The 22,111-nt window shown below is 31.3% G+C and overlaps 1 protein-coding gene across 2 annotated transcripts; it reads left to right on the top strand.

Annotated features, from left to right (window-relative positions):
• The first annotated feature begins 292 nt into the window (after positions 1 to 292).
• Positions 293 to 22,107, top strand: LOC106057515 (uncharacterized). Of its 2 annotated transcripts, none has more exons than XM_013214737.2 (23): positions 293 to 450; positions 2,398 to 2,578; positions 3,585 to 3,643; positions 4,901 to 4,998; positions 5,204 to 5,278; positions 6,782 to 6,848; positions 7,005 to 7,138; positions 7,899 to 8,033; positions 8,135 to 8,336; positions 8,672 to 8,977; positions 9,785 to 9,956; positions 10,516 to 10,606; positions 11,577 to 11,678; positions 12,352 to 12,537; positions 14,489 to 14,654; positions 15,242 to 15,295; positions 15,613 to 15,683; positions 16,044 to 16,180; positions 16,949 to 17,103; positions 17,646 to 17,732; positions 18,104 to 18,292; positions 19,282 to 19,341; positions 19,899 to 22,107. In XM_013214737.2, the coding sequence occupies exons 2-23, from the start codon at positions 2,404 to 2,406 to the stop codon at positions 20,112 to 20,114; spliced, it is 2,937 nt and encodes a 978-aa protein (XP_013070191.2). In that variant the 5' UTR covers positions 293 to 450; positions 2,398 to 2,403; the 3' UTR covers positions 20,115 to 22,107. The 2 variants fall into 2 exon arrangements, with proteins under 2 accessions (XP_013070191.2, XP_055888020.1); XM_056032045.1 differs by lacking the exon at positions 293 to 450 and adding an exon at positions 1,876 to 1,999.
• Positions 22,108 to 22,111: the final 4 nt, after the last annotated feature.

Genomic DNA, 22,111 nt, shown 5'->3' with positions numbered 1-22,111 from the left:
ACTATGGGTATGTTGAAAATTAAACCTATAGTAGTATAGTAGCAATACTAACAAAAGAAATTCTTGCTAATAACTTTACTGTACTTTAAAAAAAAACATTAGTAAAAATTTTTCTTTTGAAAAGTAGATCTAGATCTATAATTTAATAGTTATCCCTTTTATTATCACCTCTCTCTTTCTCTCTCTCTCTCTCTCTCTGTTAACTCTGTACTCAAGTGTTGTTGTTTTTTATATTACCTATATAAATCTCAAAACAGTTCAACATATTTTAGAGTTGGCAGTTCTGTTTATGTCGCTAAGCAGTTTGTTTATGCCTGGTCAGAGATCCGTTTTAGATTTTCTAGATATAAAATAACTCTAGATTTATTCTTTATAGATCTCAAAGACTAGATCTATATCAAATTACCCAATTCGGATCTAGATCTATTGTTAGACTAGGTCGACGTCTAGGTATTCAATTCTACTATTTCTACTTCTAGAATAGATCAGTCTTGTCACTTGTCGGTTGATTCTATTCTAGATCTAATAATTATAATCTAATTCCTAATCTAGTACTCAGTAGTAGTAGACTCTAGATCTAGATCTCTAGTTACTATTTCTAGATCTAGATCATAAAAATCATCATTGCAGCGACTGAGTACTGAGCATTTTTGTTGCTATCTGGTATCATATTAATAAGTACTACAGCAGAATTATTTACTTTGTTTATGCTATTATAGTCTTTACAAAATGAACTGAATAGAGTTAATGTGCTATGAACTAGCATTTAAAAATAGCCTAATAATGGGTATCTCTAGAATACTCTAGATGATAGATCTATTATCTATAACATAAATAGATTAACTTAAGACTAAGACTTCATAAAATCTTAGAAGTTAGAGTTAGATCTAGACTCCAGTAAAATCTTGTAAGAAAGTAGGTCTAGAATTTGAATACTAGTAATAAATCTAGTTCTAGATATATAGAGTAGTTAATCATGTTAATGCTATTCAGACACCTATAGGCCAAAATTTCAAAGTTTGACTTTGACAGGGAATTATTTGACAATGGTTTGACAAAGAAAGAAAATGAAGTATCAAGATCTTAAATTCTTTAGTTTACCCCTAACCTATATTTGTTATTATATTTAAGGTCAAAGAGGCCATGTTTTTTCATTAAATTCAGACGTATTTGACCTACGTTATTTGATTCTGGACACCATAATTTATTTCAGACAGTCTCTATATTTAGGCATCAATAAATTCAGATTTTAATTCTATATTAACATTAACTAAATTTTAAGATCCCCAGGCATAGCCCCTCACATGAAATCATTAAGATGTTTTCAAATTATGTGCGCATAAATACGAACAAAAAAAATTAGAAACACACTTATTCTACCAAATTTAGGTCACTGGGATATAATAGTGACTTCTACAATGACTTTTAGACTTATTTTGTTTGCATGATTAGATGTGTGTTGAATGTTTGTGTTTTTTGTTTATTCATTTAATACATTTCTAATACAGATGATCTTTTGTAGCATAGTACAGGCTAGGATGGCCATTCTTGCCTAAATAGCTGAATCCTCTATATTCTCTCTATATAAATCTAGATCTAGTGGTTCTAGATCTAGGCATTTAACTTCATTCAATGTACCAAGCTCACTCCAAACATTTGCCCATTTATTCTCTATAAAAAGGGCATGACATGGCCTAAATTGTGCCTAAACTCAAAAACTCAAACTATATAAAAAAAACAACAACAAAAAAACAAATATAATATATGATCATTAACAATTATTTCCAAAACTGGCTGTCTGAAATAAATTTTGGTAAGAAAATCGTAATTTAATTCAAATACCCTATTACTTTTTTTTGTATGGAATCAAACAACTGAGCTTATGAAATGAATAAATCAGCTCCAAAAACAGAATAAATATTGCCGGGCTCATTAGCATAGACTTAGCCAATCAAAAAATATAGTCTTAACCCTAGGAAGAGCTGCTAAAGTCATCCAGGTAACATGGGAAAAAACAACAACCTGACTTACTCATTTGAAATTCTTTTTTCTTACATAAAAAGACAGCTAAATAGAAGGTAATTGGGCCAGAATCATTGGAAAATGGACAAGCACATTATACAGCATGCTAGTTTCATATTAAATATCAAAATAAAGATTTAATGACCACAAAAACAGCGAGTGTCCGAATTCATGTAATGTCTGGATTAAAGAAACTACTCTATATACCTTCACCAAGTGCGGCCTTATTAAGCCGGCCTTATAGTTTGTTGGACCCATTGCTGCTTGCAATCATCATTGCCATTTAGGCATCACAGAAGATGCATGTTGACCATCTTTCTCCATTCCTCTCTGTCTTTTATTTAAGATAATATATATGTTTTTTTTTATTTTAAGGCCATAATGGCAAGCTCAGTGTCAAGACCTAGGACAGCATCTCTGAAGTGGAGCAGACCCCAATCAGTTCCCCATGTTACTGTGGTTGGCCAGCATTCTCTTGATCAAGATATGTTCATCACAGGAATGCCAATTCCTATTCTCAATCAAGACACACCCAGAAATTTAAATTGGCCACTGGGTTAGTATATTCTGTTAAATGGTTTATTAAGTTTTTCAAATGCTTTAGATTAAAGATCTCTGTCAATTATTTAAACAATTATGTTATTATGGGTTCAAATTAAGTAAAGATACATACAGGCCTCTTGCCATTTAAATTGTTGCATTACAATCATTTCACTTGATAATTGTATTATAAAATGTCATGTTGTCATTAACTACAGGTTTTATTTCTTGTGATATGTTGTTAATGTTTAAAAGATCTTTTTTAAAAGAAAATTAAAATAAAGTATTTTTTTAGTCTTTAGTGTGTATGTCCTACTTTATTTATAATATGTCTTTGTTATTGTAAATGTACTTATAAAAAATATGATATCCTTATGATTGTACTTTGAATTTTTTTATTTTTTGTTAACATAAATATTTCAAGCACCTACTATTTAAAAAAAAAAAAAAAAAATGTTGTGCAAGATTGTCTGATGCCATTTGATATTGAATCTATCATTAATACTAAGAGTACTTTATCTGAGACCTGATGAATAATAATTTGTTGTTGTTTTTTGGAAGCCAAATACCCGAGCTTATAAGGTTTTGCTTTAATTTTATGAAAAAAGGACTAAAAAAATATGGAAATCACTGATATATTAAATGATCTCATTATAAAATAGTTTTTTATAGTTAATATTTTTAAGGTGTGGTGGCTGAGTGGTAAAGCATTTAACTTCTGAACTGGGGCTCATGGGTTTAAATCCTAGTGAAGACTGGGATTTTTAAATTTTGGTATCTTTGGGGCACCTCTGAGTCCACCCAGCTTGAATGGATACATGACATTATTTTGGGAGAAAGTAAAGGCAGTTAGTGCTGGCTACATGACATCCTCATTAACGATGGACCACAGAAACAGCCTAGATAACCTTTACATCATCTGCCCCATAGATCACAAGGTCTGAAATGAGAACTTTACTATTTTAAAGAAACACACTAAATAAGGATTTTAAAAAATAATAATAAAATATTTTTATTCAAAGCTCAACCATCAAGAAAACCTTATGAATGTAAATCTACAGCCTGGAGGAGTGATATTGAGGTAAATATTTTTGTTGATCTTGTCTCCTTTTGTTCTAGAAAGAGATATTAGTAAAGAAAAGCAAATGTGGCCAAGTATTCTATTTAATTATGTTTATTGTTTTCTTTCAATAAAAATACACACCAACACAAAGAAAGCTGGTTTTTTTTTCAATATCTGTAAATATCAATTTTCCACAAGATCAAAATTATTACAATATAGGTCAGTGTGCTGGGAATAGTTTTATTTTTCATTTTAATTAATAGCTACATTTTAAATAGTTTAATTTGAAGTTATCTTTACGCTTTTCTCTCATATTCAATAATTAACTTATTTTATTCTATAAATGTCACGATGCATACATTTATCTTCAAATTAACATACTGATCAAGATAGTTACCTGTTTTTTTGGTTTTTGTTTTTTTTTGGGTTTTTTGGTATGCACATAAGACTGACATCCACATGATCGCTAGCATGAACCCTACTCACTGACATCTTCTACTGTCCTGTAGGAGGTGTGGGTTAAGTTGTTATTATATTCATTTTTAAAGTTTGGGCCAAAAAATTATTAAAAAAAACAACAACATAAGATCTATTGCAGGATTCAAAATTCACATTATATTATTAGGAACCAAAAGCTAAAAACAATAACAAAAAATAATATGTTACAAGTGCTTCAATAAAATTTTTAAAATATTGAATATAATTTTCTAAATCATTCACTAACCAATTGATAAATACGAAAAAGAAAAGCAGCTTTAGGTTACAATTAATTGTTTAATAAGTGTAAAATATTTTATAATAATAATGCTTGTCTTCGAGTCCGAAGATTAGTGAGGAGTGCAGTATTTCCCGTGGCTGTGCATCCCCAGCTGTGACCTACATATTTTATATTTTATAGGCATCAAGTAAGACCATGAAAAGACATCTCTTTACTGACTGAACTAATGCCCTCTACTTTTTAAAGCTGTCTAGGCTCTGGGAAGGTCCAGTCAAAGTTCTAAGAAAAATACTTACTGTTCAGAATAAAATACAAACTCCAGAACTTACAAAGTGTTTTAGCTTAAGCTGACATATACATTGTTAAACAATAATATTAAAATAATTAAAAGAGAGAAAAATATTCTACAAATGGATATGAACTAATAATGCTAATGTTTTCATGAAAAGATATTGTATTGAAGTGTTCACTTTTAAAGCATGGAATGTTAAAATCAAATGTCTTTTCAAATAGCTTGAGTATAAATGCTATTTGTTGTTGTTTTTCACCCTTTCTAGCTGGTTGAACAAGTCTGTGACAAAATAACACCAGATTTAGCTGCTTTCAAAGAAATGTTTAAGTTTAGAGATCCCTATGGCAACTCCATTGTAACCAGGTAAAGATTTCTTAACCTTATCAACATAATATGTAAAAAATAAAATGCAATAATATACATTATACCGGTATATAACAATTTCTTTTTCTCTGGTAAATTGTTTTTGTTTTGTCTATGCCTAAGAAATAATATATTTATGTAACTTGCTATTCATTCTTATACTTAAATATATGAAGTTTAATTTAAAAATATTATCTGTTGATAGGGAAGGTCTTTTCTTAATTATAAAATCCCTGGTTGGTCATGTCAGTAGAGATCAGTATGACTCTTTCTTAAAAAGGTAAGATATTGTTTAAAGTGAATTTGAACATCTTTGCACAATAAATGAACCTCATTCACCAATTGTAAACAAACATTTAGCCACGTAACAATATTGATAAAACAATGAAAAAAACTTAACACATGACAGCCTAAATGGATTGCGTAAATTGTATAGAAGAGATAGAGAACCACGTGGCTAAATGTTGTTTGTTTACGATTGGTGAATGAGGTCCATTGTATAAAAAGATTCATATCAATTACTTGTGCATTAAGAAAAATATTTTATAATGGTATCATCACTATAGTTTTTTTATCTCAAGTTTTAGAGACTATTGAGTAGCATTGAAAAATATGAATTGTTTTTTTGAAAACGTAAACATTCTTAATGATTTATAGATTTGTTTTACAAGTTTTGGAAATTCCTACAGAAATCAAGATTATTTCTTCCTAGCCCAAACCTCCTGCAGAGGATGCCAACAGAGTTCAAACTCAGGACCATCAGTTGACAGACTAAAGCACATACCACTCAATTAGGCAGCCATTTTCAGGATTGGACTTCATATCATCAAAACATTTTCATCCATAACTGTCACACTACAGTGTGTAAATCAACAGAGAAAGAGTGGGCTATGTCACACTTGAGAACACAATTAGCTGATCATCTGGAAGTCAACTGTCCTTATTATTCAGGTCACATTATGACCCTTCCAGATTTGCATAAACATGATGTGGGGTTGAAGCTGGTAGAATCTACTGCCGATAATGTAAAGGTTTTAGAAAATCTTGATACTGTAATATTTAAGGAGCACAGATCTAGGTTGCTAGTCTTTGTTCACTATTTACTGTCGCTAGTCATTGTTCACTGTCATTGATCATTAATCAATGTTTCTAATATGTTTATTATTAACTGAATTACTATTTCAACTATTCTATTCAATTTGTAAATTTTGTAAATATTTTGGAACCAATTTTATTGAATTGAGTTTAAAAAGTATTAAACTCAAGAAAATTATTCAGCACAAAGTTGCTTTATTGGTTCCTAGTAGTGTGTTGGAGGCACAATGGCTGAGCGGTAAAGCGCTTGGCTTCCAAACTGGGGGTCCTGGGTTCAAATCCTGGTGAACACTGGGATTTTTTAATTTTGGAATCTTTGGGCGCCTCTGAATCCACCCAGCTCTAAAGGGTACCTGATATTAGTTGGAAAAAAGTAAATGCGGTTGGTTGTTGTGATGGCCTCATGACACCCTTGATAACCGTGGACCACAGAAATAGGGGACCTTTACATCATCTGCCCTATAAACCACAAGGTCTGAAAGGGAAACCTTACTTTTTTTTTTGTGATGTGTTAGATAGTTAAGTAGGCATCTCAAAATCTGTGTATGTCACATGATTGTGGAGACAATTGAAAGCTCTCTCCTATAGAACATCCTGAAACTTTATAACTAAAATAACGCACCATGCCCTCCCTCTCCTAGATTATTTGCTTTATTGTACATTAATTGTTTCTTTGTTTTTCTCTAAGCATCAACCTGCACTGGAGATCTTGGATAAGTTTTGATGAATTTGTATTTCATCTTCAAGACAAACTGGCAAGTTCTAGATTGCAATGATTATGAATTGTACACTATACTATATCATTATATACTGGCCTAGAGTATTTAATTTCATTTTTTTTTTGTAAGGTTTAATCAAAGATTTGCATTTATGTTACATTTATATATGCTTTTTTAAATGTACAAAAACAGCAAACCACAAACGGAAGCACCATCTGGCAGTCAAAAGATAATAAGGAGGATAAGAACCTTGTTGTTCAGGTGTGGTCACCATTTTCTGATGTACCAAAAGGATTAGTTACTTTATATAAGAAATTACAAACAGGGTAAGTAAATAGTTACTGATACTCACAAATCATATTATTAAGAAGCACATTTAACTATGCCTAAAATTTTCACTTTGAAACTCAACTGTTTATAGGGCAAGTGTCTACTCTCATGGCTGTAAATCCCTTTTTAATCCCTTTTTAAAAAAAGCCCTAGATTAAAAATAATACATAATGAATCAATGTTGAGAATACTTTCCTGATTTGAAGTTATCAAAGGCATGAAGAATATGATAGACTAGTGGTATAATAACACTTCTGTTTGTGTATCTAGTATTAAAAGTAAATGTAAGTTTTTTGACAAGAGAAATACAAACTACAAATCAAGTCAAGATTAGACTTGCTGTTATAGAAAAAAATAAAACAATTACGTTTTGGTTTTCTTTTGTTTTACATGTTTGGGATTTTCCGTCAGATTCTGATTTAAGATAATTATACATCCTTGCCCAAATCTCCATATGGGAGATGGCAGTGGGCAGGGTTTGAACTCAGGACCTTCATGACCAGCAAAAGTCAGTCTAGAGCATATACCACACAATAAGGTTAATTTAAAGAAAAAAAGGTTCCCGTTTAAAAAAATTGCGTTTTAACTTAATTTCTACTTAACTTTCACATTTTAACTTTTAAAATCTTACCAAATAAATTAAAAACAATGATAGCTATAGATTCAACTTGATGAATGTAAAAGTCTTGAAACTTATTTATTTCTGATTATCTAACCCTTTTTTTTATTTCATACCTATTTTTTTTTTATCAACAGTGAAATTAATATTATGAGTCTCTTACCTGTTTCCTGCTTTCAAGAAGGTCAAATTTTTCAACACCAATTAAAAAATGCTCTAAGATCAGCCAATGTCATTTTGTCGGATAAGGATTTGAAAGAGCTATGGAAAAAGTAAATACATTTTTTGATTTCTTTAAAATTGTTAGTAAAATTTTAGTATGCATTAGTTCTAAAAACATTCTTTTTTTCAATATTATCATATTTGTCTATAGGCTAGAGCCAGATAAATATGGGGCAGTCTTGAGTCAAAAATTGTTCGCAATGTTTGACCTTAACAATAAAGGACTGCCCAAATTTGACCAAAACTTTGATCATAGTCGTCTGTCTAAATCTGGTCAAAATAAACTCCAGCATTCACATTCACTAGATAATATTTATGGGAGTCTGTTGGAGGATCGCCAAGGAAAAACAAGGGTAGGTAACTATTTAGTATTACTTTGTTAGCTTGTGTTATCTTAGTTAATATAACCTATAAATTAGATGTGATGTCTCATCAACTAATGAACTGGTTCAGGTACTTAGTGAAAATTCGATTAATCTTAAACTATCTTTGAGAGCATTCAAAACCAAATCTAAAGTAATATGAAAATATATATATATATATTTGTAGTGAATTATTTAAATCTTTACATGAATTAACCTTTTCACACTTAATAAACTATATGTAGTAGTATGTTCTTAATAATATTTCACATCTTTATTAATCCAATGTGTTATTAATTTATCTTTGTGTTTACTGAATCCTCCAGCTAGAGACAACCTCTACAAACAAACACAGCTCTTCTGTGACTGTTTCAAAGGTTGATACTGTTGAACTGCATGACAACGAAGTGGAGGTACTCGGCAGATACGATACTCGAAGCACCAATAGTGTGAAACAGAAGTTGACTCAGGTAACGACCACTACTAATGAGGTGAAGACAACAACAGAAACAACCACCACAACCTGTGATGGGGGAGATAATTCTCAGTTGTCCCCCTATGTGCTAAAGTTGTTGCAGGCAAAAAAGTCGCCTCCACAATTTAATGATGTTGTTGACAACTTGCACTATAAGGTTAGTTTTTTTATATATAGAGATTTCAAGGCAGTAATTTCAAAAAGTGCACTAATTTGATTATAAAAAAGGTTTTTATAGTACTATTCTAAAATCTCCGGTAATCTGCCATTTCATAAGCAATATTTGTGACAAGCCAGCCGAACAACTTAAATGAACTCCACTTAACTATTTGTGTATATCATGCATATCATGGGAAGCATGGTCGAGAGGCTAAGTGCGCTTGAACTTAACTTGGCTTGGCTACCTATGAAGGGGGCTCGAGGTTCGACACCCGACTTGGGCAGAGTTGTGTTTATTGAGTGCCTAAAGGCAGCATGGAAAAACCTTTTCCTAGATACCCCCTCCCCCACTGGTCCACAACTGAGATTGGACCAAAGCGTTTTGAGCATGCTATAAGCATGAAAGTAGCGCTATATAAAAGCCATAATTTATTTTTATTTTTTATAATGAAAGAAAATTTTGTGATAATAACATCATGGCAGTATCATAAAAGAGAGCCACACTATTGGGAAAATTTCAAGTGTTTTAAGTTGAAATCAATTACGAAAATGCAGTCATATAATATTAAGTATTTGTTCATTCAGGCACCAACTTGTACACACTACAACTTTTAAAGAATATTTTACTTTAATTGAATCTTAAATTAAATCTTATTGTATAAATTAGGTCTATTTATTTTATAGGCTATAACATATGGAAAGATAAAAAGTTTGATTTTGGTCTAAAAATGTTTGTGGTATAGATGTACAATTTGTTTTTACCAAAAATGAATACTAACATGTTCATAAATATTTTTTTCTTTAGTTTGAAGAAACTTACAGAAACCTTGAAGCTGCATTCAAACTATTTGACTTTATGAATGATGGGTACATTGCCAGGATTGACTTCAGACGTGTCCTTAAAGAGTTCGGTTTCGACATCAATGCCATTGAGCTTGACACATTCTTAAAGAGGGCCGGAATTGGCGTTGTTCAAGGTAGATCCCTTTCTCATTCTATCTTGAAAGATGTTTGACTGGATGGCATTACCTGCTTGGCTACCTATCAATGAGGCTTGAGTTCAAATCATGTTTTAAGATGAGTTGGATTTGCTGAGCACCTAAAGGCATTCTGGAAACCTTCACCCAGATTTCCCCTTTCCTCATATGTCCACAAAATAGATTTTACCATTGCTAACTCGAAATAGCTATAACATGAAAGATGCACAATAGAAAAGCAATTTAAAAAAAACCTATTACTAAAATATCAGCATGCAACTCAAACCAAAAGAAGCATCTGAGATGTACAAAGGGAAGTCCAAGGAATAAATTTAAGTCACTCTCCTGCTCTGTGACCCTCTTAAATCTAGTCAGTTACACTTTGTTATGTTTACTTTAACCTTCCACTTCCAGTGTTGAGGTGTCGCATCAAGGTGCACACATGATTAATTTGTTACCAGATGTGGTCTAAGAATTATTTTAAGATTTGTTTATGTAGTTGCTCGTAAAGGAGGTGTTTTGGTGTTGATATTCTCTATGATTACTAATTTTCTAACAGGACTCATCAACTACAAACAATTTCTGGCCAAATATCAATCTAAAGGAGATCTGAGTTTGTTGGCAAAACTCACGCAACAAGTCAATGACAGGTATTGAATTTATGTTAATTTACAATGTTTTTTTTGTTTTATATCTTGTCAATTTTTTTTCATTTTTATTTTTTTATGTATATTTAAAATGCTAGGATAATGGCAGCTGCCTTAATTTTACACAACATTTGTCAGGTGCCCATGAGAGATTTGTACTCTGGGGATTAGCTTGCATGTTCATGTTCTTCTTTCAAGTTTTTGGATGTTCCTTCAGAAATGAAGATTATTATATACTAGTCCAAACTTTTTGTAGGACATAGGGAATAGAGTTGGCAAGGTTCAAACTATATAACTTTCATTATGACAGCCCATGCAACATGACCAGGAAGCTATCATGGTTCTTAATGACTAAAGTTCTGTCCCTTGTTATGGCATTTGTTTTGGAAATTGGGGAAGTTTTTACTTAGTTACAATGACGTGACTAATAAAACAAGAATAAGGGTTTAGACAGAATAAAATAGAACTTGACGTAGACGGACTACTCCAGGACATTGTAGAAATAAGTAACATTTTATGAACGTAAATGACATTCGACAGTTCCCTTCATTGTTATTAAACTTGTTTGATATTCAGTATCAGCATCGACTAACTTCTATTGATTGTTCTGCCTTTCTGCGGTATTCTTTGAGTGTTACCTCCATTTGGTTAGACACTGCAGAAGCGCCTAACAGAACACCCTGTAAATTTTTTGCTTGGAAATGCTTAATAATAATAATAATAATCAAATAATCATTAAGTTTGAAAGTAGCAAAAATAAAATGATATATGGGATAAGACTGTTAACTTTATTAAGTATATATCAGCTGTCACACATAGACTGTGAATCATATGCATCAGGCCAAATAAACATTGGTTTTATCATTGTCATTTAATTATTGTAAAGAACGGCTCCTATTAGTAAATGTTAAAACTAACAATTAGACTGAAAATAACATGCATTTGTTATGTATAGTTTTTGTCTCTTATCTAGAAAATACATTGAGACTGAGGAAATACTGAAAGCAGAACAGAAAGGACAAAATGTCTCCAAAATGTTTCACTTTGATTACATCAAGCTTCATGAGCTTCTGAAGTAAATAGAACTAGATTAGATCACATTTTGTTTTTTATTTAAAAATTATTTTTTTTTTAAGATCAACTTACTGACTTACAAAATGCTACCAACCCAAAACTTCCACTACAGAAGAGGATTGATGGCGTCCTAATATCCTGAGTCTGAATAATAGCAACAAGTAGAGCACTGACCTAAAATTTGTGAATTTGTGGACTCCAATCTGTTCAGGCCCAAACTTATTAAGTCATTTATGGAGATCAGATTTTAAAATTATTTATTGAAGATCTTTGAGATGACCGTTAATCTGCAATAGATGGGTAGGGTTGGTGACAGCTTGGTGTAGTAGATCATCTATGTCTCAGTTTGCTAAGTAGTAACTTCGTCAATGCTGCCTCAGCTTTTTTTTTTCTCATTTTAAAAAGAGCTTCATTGTCTAGAATGTTGTTTTCACCTATGTCTATATTGAAACAACTTTTGTTTGACATTGAAGCCAAAAAAAATATTTTACATTGGTGCATTTTCTGTTTAAAACGTTTAAACCAAAAAAATTTGTTACAGCTATTGAATATATGTTAATCTACATCTGTTGAACATTTTGTAAAATTCATATTGTTATAATGGTATATTGAAGAATAAAGTTTTTTAGCAGTAGGCTACTTTGATTTATTGTTCCTTAATTGACACGTTCCAGGCAGAAAGACAAAAACAACTCTGGCATTATACCTTTACAAGAGCTGAGATGGGCTGTGAACAGTGTGTTAGGAATCCTGATGACAGATGATCAGTTCAACAAGTTACTACAAAAGGTAGACAAAGAGGCAGTGGTCAATAACTCTCAAGTAAATTATGAAACATTCTTGGATCTTTTCAAGTCACAGTAAGTAAAATAAAAAGAAAGCTGTAACCATGCTTAGGAAACATTATTAACAAAGCATTTAATAACAAGCAAAAACTTAACTAATGTTTTGCATTTCCAAGCCAATAATTTGGTTAGTCAATCAACTAATCTATTTATTTTGCACTATAATGGCAGCTAACCCTTTTTCATAAAGATCTTTCATATTCAACATAAATATTTTTCTAATTAATAGTAGCCCCTCTGATAAGGTTTTATTAAGTTTTAAAATATAATCTTATTTTGTAGTTTAGCAGTAAATGTTCTTGGCAGAACCATTTAGAAAAGTAGCTAGATAAAGAAGCAATGTATTGTTAAAATATGGAAATAATTATATCAATTATATCATTATGCAAACCCTGCCTGATGTATCCTTATCTGATCTGTCAGGATTAGTAAAAGCTGATATGGTACCCTCTCAACAAAAAAAAAAGGGTACAATCAAATAGAGTCTTTGTATTCTAGTACCAGAATCTTGTCATGACTGACTGGAACGATTGAAGGACTGTAACACTTCTTCTTCTTCTTCATTCTCATTGTTGGATTGGGTCACAAGCATGTTCAGTCTGTTCCACATTTGCATCGGTCTTCTTCTTCCTCATTCTCATTTTTATGTTGGAGCGTTCAGATGACTATACCAATATATGAGATGAACTGCGCAGTGGTTTCCAAATCAGGGAGCTCTCCATATAGTTTTCTTTCTATTGTGGTGATTTGGGGCCAATGTCTTATACGAGCCTCTTGGTAAAGAGAGCAGTTTTGGAGGACGTGGTAGGCATTTTTTGGTGATACTCCACATGCAAACCCTGTCTGATGTATCCTCATCTGATCTGTCAGGATTAGTAAAAGCTGATATGGTCACTCTCAACAAAAAAAAAAGGGTACAATCACATAGAGTCTTTGTATTCTAGTACCAGAATCTTGTCATGACTGACTAGAAAGATTGAAGGACTGTAACATTGATGATGATGACTTGGGAAACTTTAAAATCAGGTTTTGTGCAAGATGGTGAACACATTGACTGTGGGGTACATTTAAAAAAAAACAACAGCATTCTTATGAGTTTTTTAAATCCATGAAAGCATGTAATTTGTCAAAACAAAGATTTAAAACAAGTTGCATTGGTAACAGGAGATTTTAATGATTAAGTAAATTGTTAATGTTTGCCATTGGACCTAACAATGACCTGCTAACTACTATCAAAAAAAGGCAAACTGAATTTCTATGGCCCTATTACAAGGTCCTTGAGGCTCGCAAAGATCTTCCTTCAGGGAACAGTACCAGGTAAAAGAAGAAGAGGCACATAAAGGAATGGACAGGCCTGCCATTGAGGGAGATTCTATCTAAAGCAAAAGACTGAGAGGGATGGTCAACAGATATTGTATGGTGCCCAAATGGTCCAACAGACTAAGGTGAAAGCAGGGCCGCCTTAGGCCACTGCAGACTATGCGGTCGCAGTGGGCCCCGCGCTTTCATAGGCCCCGCGCTAATTCTAAGTGTACATTATTAAATTAAACCATTATAAGGTATATAAAATAACAGGGTTTTCGTGACCTCCTGATTTTCCAGGGCCTCCAGGAAATCTCATGAAAAGGTAAAATATACGATAAAGTCCTGAACTTTTTTTAATTTATTCAAATCTCCTGAAGAATAGACGAAATTGACATTTTGGGGTGCCAATAAATAAAAAGTGGCATTGCAAGCTTTCATTTGATAAAAATTTATTGCAAAGACGAAAGTAGGCCTATTTTCTAATTCAAAAAAAATAATTTTGACATTATGCTTAACCCGACCCAGACTAGGCCCTGCGCGATCCGTTTTGCATAGGGCCCCGCAAAAGCTAGGGCCGGCCCTGGGTGAAAGTATTAACACATGAGCTATGTGTGTTATATCATTATGCTCTTTGATGTTTTTACACTTGTCATTTCCTTAGGCCAGGCGTATGGAACCAGCACAAGAATGGTCCTTTTGTTAGACAAAAGTATCTTCTAGGGGAAATAACTCCACCAACACCCGTGTTAAGCTTGGTTGAGAAATCAAAAACATGGATGGCACCTAGTGCAGAGAAAAAGATTGCTGGGCATTCTAAGCTTTTGGAGGTAAAATAAGATTTAATCGTTGAAGTTATATGTAACATCATACTTCCTTTATTCTTTTGTTGAACAATGTTTTCTTCTTTATTCAAGCTAAGTTCCCCTCTCATATCATGCAGATGAGGTAAAGTTCATCTGTTTCTGTGGCCTACAGTTAACAAAGGTTTCATGTGGCCAGCACATTGACCAACCACTTTTACTTTTCCCCAACTAATGTCAGGTACCCATTAGAGCTGGGTGGACTCAGAAATTAAAAATCCCAGTCTTCACCAGGATTTGAACTCAGGACCCTTTGGTTCAGAAGCCAAGCACTTTACCACTCAGCCACAGCACCTAGTTTCTTCTTTATTGCATCCTTTGCAAAGTTCTTTAATTAATAAGAAAATTTACATCATTTTACACAAATAACTGGCATTACACCTTATATTCTTATCTATAAAATACTCTATTTGTTTTTGTTTGTAGGTTATAGTGTAGTGTTATTATTGCTAGTTTACTTTTAAATTTAAAAGGCGATCATTCCTTTTTTTCTTTTCAGAAACAAATAAGCTTTCTATTGTTTAATTTGTTGCTACATGTCATTTAATTTGCAGATTCATCAAAAACTTTCAAAGCTTTTCACTGACAGATTTCATATTTTCGATAAAGTAAGTTGTTGGTTAGTATATACTGCTAAAGTTAATCTTAACATTTTATTTAAGCTACTGTTCATTGTTGTAGGTCAGTGTATAATGTTTCTGTTTGGAGGAGCATTTCAATTAATCTTACATTTAAATAAATAAAAACATTAAATTCTTTTTTTTCCTGAGTGACTAAAAATGTATGTAATGTTTTGTGTACAATCTAATGCAATAGGCACTTGATTACAGATTACAGTCATGTAAAATTATACATTGTTATCATAGAAACAACTTTTTGTTGTTTTTAGAAAACAGTTTAATAAAATTTTACTAATTTTTTTTAGAACTTTCAAGACATGGATAGAAAAAAAAGTGGCTACATGACTAAATGGCAACTTGGTGCACTTCTGAAACTGTAAGGGATTTCAATTATTATGTTATTTATGTTGCGTAACTTAGTTGGTAATTATTGTAGTCAATTTTGCCTATTTTCTTAGTATTCATCCTGAATGGTTTCCCAACAAACAGAAAATAATGTCAGCATTTTACTTTTCATTAGTGTACTAAGCACTTCTCAATGTGAGATTCTATTAGATATGGTACCTATTAATAAATTTGATGTGGCCACTATTAATTCTTTTAGATGTGGTGCCTACTAAATCTATTTAATCCTCAAACATCCAGAGAGCCTGATATTAATTTTTCTTAAAAACTTATAATGCTAATATCAAAATGTCTCAATTTGAATCTTATGTTGAAAATGTATTTGTCTCAGGTCTGGTATAACATTGTCTGTCAAAGATTTGGATGTGCTTTGGGCTTCTCTAAACACAGCAGCTGATGACACACTGAGTTATGCAGTTCTAGTGAAATCCTTTGTGTTGAAAAACCAACCCAGTGCATCTCAGAAAGGTTGAAGTTATTGACATTTCTAAATCTCTATAAAATAAGTATGGTCATGTTTTTGTTGTAATTATTAAGTGTCATAACCAGACATAGAAATCTGCTGTCTCCCAACAGTTAAAAATGAGAGCTCTTTTTGGTAAATGAGCCGAAGAAGAAAAAAAAATTGTCTACACTACAGGCTCCAAGGTTCAGACCTTATTTCATTGTTAAGTTTGAACCTGCCATTCAGTAGCTCTTTGTCTGGGCCGAAATGTGTACAAATTTAAAACAAAATGAAAGAAATATTATGGATCTTAATCTAGAGCTGTGGTGCTTTCATGATCCCAGTACCCTTTGCTCAACACCCCACTAATGTGAGATGTGGAAAAAACTTTATGACTCTGTTATGTAATCTGGGTTTCAATTTTTTTTTCTGACATATTTTATGTGAATCAAAAGCTGCACTGAATCTTTATACGTCAAACTCTATTTAACTGGAAAGCTATAAAATTTTGTGTACATATCTTTATCTTTTTACATAGCTTTATAAATAATAAAAGCATTACAGTGTTAAATTTCATATTCATATAAACAAACTTTTTTGAATTCAAAAATATGGATCAGTTGGTTTTTTTTTGTAGTTGTGGGGACATTTATACCAAATGCTCTTATAACTAATTGTTTTTCTTATCCTTATATCGTATGCTTGAGAATATCAAGAAAAATTGTTCATTTTCATTAGAAATAAAGCTACATTTTCCACTAAATTTAGAATGTATCATTGCACCAATGTAGGTAGACCAACAACTTCAAAGCCATCAGCAAAGGCCACAGTTGGCAGTAAGAGGAAGACAACCCCTGCTAATATGTCTCTGAGCCAGACACAAGCTGCTACTGACAGTATCAAGGATAAAAGATCTGCAGAGCTTATCAGAAAAATCAAAGATGATGTAAGCCCTTGTTGTTATACTTTTTTATAATTTGTTATACCACCCTAGAAAATTCATGTGTTCAAAATAAATAATTGTTATTTTCAAATTGCCTTTATCTGTAGCCTTTTGTTTGGGTATTAAAAAATAATTTGAAATAATAATAATAATGTCTATTGATAGTATTTCTCTTTATTTGACCAGTTCCTATTTTTCTGATATTCATATCGTTTGCTTATAGAAAACATGGGCTAACAGGGGTATGGTGTCTTGGCCTCCATATCAATAGATCTCGAGTTCAAATTTGACTCTTGAATAAGGCTGGGACTTTTTGAACTTCAGAATTTTTAGGATGCCCCTGAGTCCACCCAACTTTCATTGGAGAAGCAAAGTTGGTTGGTCATTGTGCTGGTTACATGACACCCTTGTTAACCATCAGCCATAAAAGCAAATCCAACTATCTACCCCCGAGGCTCTTTTAAAATTTTTTTTTTTTTAATTTCATTACTTTATAAAGTATTTTCAAATTCAAAAATAACATCTGTTTGATCCATCTATCTTAGGTCATGTCAAGATGGGATGTACTTATGTCAATATTTCTAAACAAAGACTTAAATGGATATTCCTCAATATCTGTGGATGAAATGAAGGTTAATAAGCTGTTACAGACTTGTAACTTTATATTAATCAATACGACAATTGTGATTTATATAACAACATGAAAATAGGGATAACATTATCAATATATTGTTCTTCTTTTAAATTAATGTGAATTAATTATGTTACTACTAGCTTAAAAAGTTCATGGTGAGAAATTAATAAAATAGGTCTAATTATTGTAGTGATGAACAATTCATCGAAATTCAAAAACTTTTTTTTTTTCAAATCCTACAGAGTTAAATTTAATTAAGCTCAATTTTGATTTTCCTTTTTAGGTAACTTAAATTGCCAGACTTTATCGCTGATATTAAATACTAGTCAAAATAAGAAGTAACGCATAGTGTCATAAATTTTGTTCTAGGACATTTGTTCCAAGATGAAGTTTTCCCTGACATCGTCAGAGGTCTCTGATCTTTGTGCTATGTTTGACATCCAAAGCAATGGCTGGTTCCATTACCTAGCCTTCCTTCATGCAGTCAAGAAACAGTGCGGTGAATCCAACATAAGTCCTTGTGTTTTCAACATCTGTACAAAACACCTTCATCGAAAGGTAATGGGTAACTATCTATTTTGGAGACAGAAGAACTATTTTAATATCTTAACAATAATTTCTTAATGTGTAATTAACAAATAATATTAAGAAGTTACCATAAAGAAATTTAGTGCCTTTATATTGTGCTTCTTATGTTTCTTTCGAAGCTTAATAAATGGTGGCCGATGCTATTTTAACTCTTTAAGGTTGTATGTTCCAGATTTTTATGACTTATAAAGTTATGATATGCCTAAAAGGGAATATTTGATCACTCAGATGAAAATAATAATAATATAATATCCATAGCACAAAATTACTACGTAGCCTCTATACTTAGTGAAAACTCTACTGTTACTATTTAACATACTTTAGTAAACAGTAGCCTGTACACAGCACTCTTAGGTAGAAAAAAATAAAGACAATATGACATCATTGAATAATATCAAATTTTTATATAATTCCTTGATGCCATCAGAAAAACCAGACAGATGTGCTGTGGTCTGTTGAAAGAATCAGAAGTGGCTTCCCAATCACCTTACCCCCTAAGGTTTAAGAAATAGATATGACTATTCTTTCCTGAAATTTTTTTTTTTCACCTTTTGATCTTATTAATACATATGCAGTCTAGCTCTGGCATTTATCAAGCTGTTTTTTATTTAATAGTAACACAACTAGTCTAGGAGGTGTCTTCTGCCTTAAAAAATTGTATGTCCTTAAATTTTCATATTGCTAAACACTCATTAGATTTTTTACCCATATTAAATTTCCTAATTATTTCAGTGTACAATACTTTCAAATATTGCTAGTTCCATCCTCCGTCACTAATAGTTGATAAAAATTTCTAATGAAAATACTTTTTTAAATAGTTAAATCTAAAATGTAGCAAGGTGAAATTATCATACGTTCATCAAGATTTAATCTCTGATATAGGATATCCAACTTTGTTAAAGTCTATTCTTTAATTTATAGGTAAATCCATGTATTTAATACTTTTCTTTCCTATTCAGGCAGGACCAACTTCCATGGCAATAACCATTTATGATTTCCTGTCAGAGCTAAAATTCATGGTAAAATTATGCTGCTTTTAATACATGTTCTAGTTCTAACAAGTTTAAGTCCATTTCAATAGAAAGCTGATAGAGAATATTTGATTATTAATTAAGCCAGTTATATATGTGAAGATGGAGATCACAATGTCTGTTTTTGCTCAAGCTCCAAATTGTATCAGCAACTAGTTTTATCATTCAGTTTTCTGACTTATAAAAAAATGAATAATGAAAAATAAGCCTTTAAAAGTTCAATATTATTTGAGTTCAATAAATAGTTCTGTTTAATGGGGATTTCGACATCTGCAGGTACAGCATGTCTTTTTGTTTCATATTACAAATGATTACAACATCCTAATCCAAATCTTTGGCAGGTGATGAAAGCAGACATTGTTTAATTTCAGGACCATGATAGCAATAATGCAAAACACTTAAGACATATTCAACTAGCCATTATAAAAAAGTAGAAATTATACAACTTATTCAGTAATAATAACCTTCTAGTTTAACTACTTAATACACCATTGAATGTAATGAATGTTTATTGTATCTTTTTTTTTTTAAACATTTTTTCACAGCTTCTTTCAAAGTTTAAAACTCTGAGAGGCTCCTTTAAATTCTTTGACCTGAACCATAATGGATTCATTGAAGAAAGTGAATTGAAGAAATCCCTGGTGATGTTAGGCTATCATTTGTCTGATCAAGACTTCCTGGATATTTTCCAAGTTTTTGATTGCAGCCAAAGTCACTGTATATCCTTTGAAGACTTTAAAAAAACCTTGTTAACTCTTTAATGCAAATATTTTGAAGAGATACGTAGCAAATAATTCTTTATACAATAAGTTGTTAACTCAACGTTTTCTCATTAGCAATAATCAACATTTTTTTTATAACAGATTTTTATTGCAAATAGAATGTCCAGTTGTGCTTAAATTATGCATGTCTCTATCTTATTTTATTTTTATATATTTTTGTTGCAATTGCAACATGTTTCTAATATATTGTTTACTGATTAAACACTTAGGATATGAACAAAAAAGATAGGATTCTTTTTTTTTTTTTAATATTTCACTATCATGTGGTTCCATAATACAAAAAATTGGTAGTAAAATAAAGACATGACTCCCTTATTAAAACCTCTACATGAAAATAGATGTGACAAAATCAGAGACTGATGAGTTCCTTTTAATATTTAATGGTGAAAAAGTGAATTCAGAGGTCACCAAAAATATTGGGTTGCGGAGTATACAAAATGACAATCTAAGTAGGGTTATTATTATTGTTATATACCATTTTACTATTTCAAGACTACTTTAGTACATCAAAGTAAGGGTGAAGCTTATACTTGAAGTCACAGACCCATATCTTGACTGCATTTACATCAATCTACCCTTTTATTTTAAACCAGAAAATGATACGATTTTCATATTATAAATGTGGAATGTGTGGCTGAGTGGCACAAACTGCTTAGCTTGCTAACTTAATCTAGACAGGAATTTAATTCAATTTGACTCAAGCTATTAGGCTATGTTTGTTGAATACCTAAGGCAGCACTAAAAAACTAAAAAATCCCCACCTTTCAAGTCTACAAAAGATTTGACAAAAACACTCTGAGCTTGTTATAGAAGCTTGTAAGACAAAAGCAAAATTTTCAGATATTTGGCTACAAAACTTTCTCAAAGCAAGTATGAGTTCAATCAAAATGTAAAAAGTCAACAATTGTTTTTGCTTTAACAATCAAACACACAATTTGTACTACCTCTAGATTTATGCACTAATGTCTCTTCAAATTTCTTTGCAATGATTTGTTTTTGAATGCTAAATTGTACTTCATAATTGTTGCCAATAGATGTTGTTTTTATAACATCCAGGTATTTGTTATATGAATTATAAATCATTGTAATACATGCATGTGTTCAACATGTGTGGCCCACTGGCTGTGATATATTTGATTAATGATAAAGAACCATTATAGAATAAAGTTGTGTTTAATGTAATTTTTTTATTTCAATATTTTTCAGATGTTTATTTATTATGTGTATGCAATTTCACTACCATAAAATGTGGGGTAAATCATTTTCAATTTATGATTTAAGCCAAAAATATGATTTGTAAATAATTTATACTAGATATTTTGTTTTTTTTAATTCAACCAAAGTAACTAATTTATATACTTGGTGTTATACAATGTTTACTGTAAGCACGCATACATTTTGACATTTTGAATTAATTGTTTCAGTTGTAAAAAAAAATTTTTGCAAAAAATATATTTGTTTAATATCACTGTAGTTAATTATTATTTCAAAATTTTGAAACTTGATTTGTACTTCAGTTTTCTTAATGAAAATGTTTCTAAAAGATATTGTGATATTCTATTTTACATTTTTATGCTACATTTTAATTTTGTATGGGATAATTTCTCAGCGGATGTAGGACCAATTTATAAACAAATTATTGTTGGTAAAAATAAAATGTATAAAACTTACTTTAAATTTTTTAGCCAGATCCAAACTTTTGTGGTGGAATGTGTGGCAGAAGGCTTTGCTGACTTTAAATAATCTCATTAAGATTGGATTTCCTAGAGTACAATTGCTTTACCATAGAAAAGCTAAGCCAAACGTGAGATGGACATCTTAATTATATGTTGTATATATATATATGTATTTATTATTATTATTGTATTTTGTTCTGTTATTTACAGTATCACATGGTATACCCAGAATTATATTTTAGTTGTAGAGCTTATTTAATAAGTGTCATAATAAAAGGTCTAAATATTTTTTCTAATCAG

This window comes from Biomphalaria glabrata, chromosome 6, assembly GCF_947242115.1.
Source record: "Biomphalaria glabrata chromosome 6, xgBioGlab47.1, whole genome shotgun sequence".
Lineage (NCBI taxonomy): Eukaryota > Metazoa > Mollusca > Gastropoda > Planorbidae > Biomphalaria > Biomphalaria glabrata.
The sequence above is the reverse complement of the archived record's forward strand: the minus strand, read 5'-3'. Positions and strand labels throughout refer to the sequence as shown.

Bases quoted from the DNA above. Each gene is read 5' to 3' on its own strand.
- LOC106057515 (XM_013214737.2), top strand. From the start codon at position 2,404: ATGGCAAGCTCAGTGTCAAGACCTAGGACAGCATCTCTGAAGTGGAGC. The intron at 8,337-8,671 runs GTAGGTAACTAT...TGAATCCTCCAG, and splicing joins ATCGCCAAGGAAAAACAAGG to CTAGAGACAACCTCTACAAA. The intron at 11,679-12,351 runs GTAAATAGAACT...GACACGTTCCAG, and splicing joins AAGCTTCATGAGCTTCTGAA to GCAGAAAGACAAAAACAACT.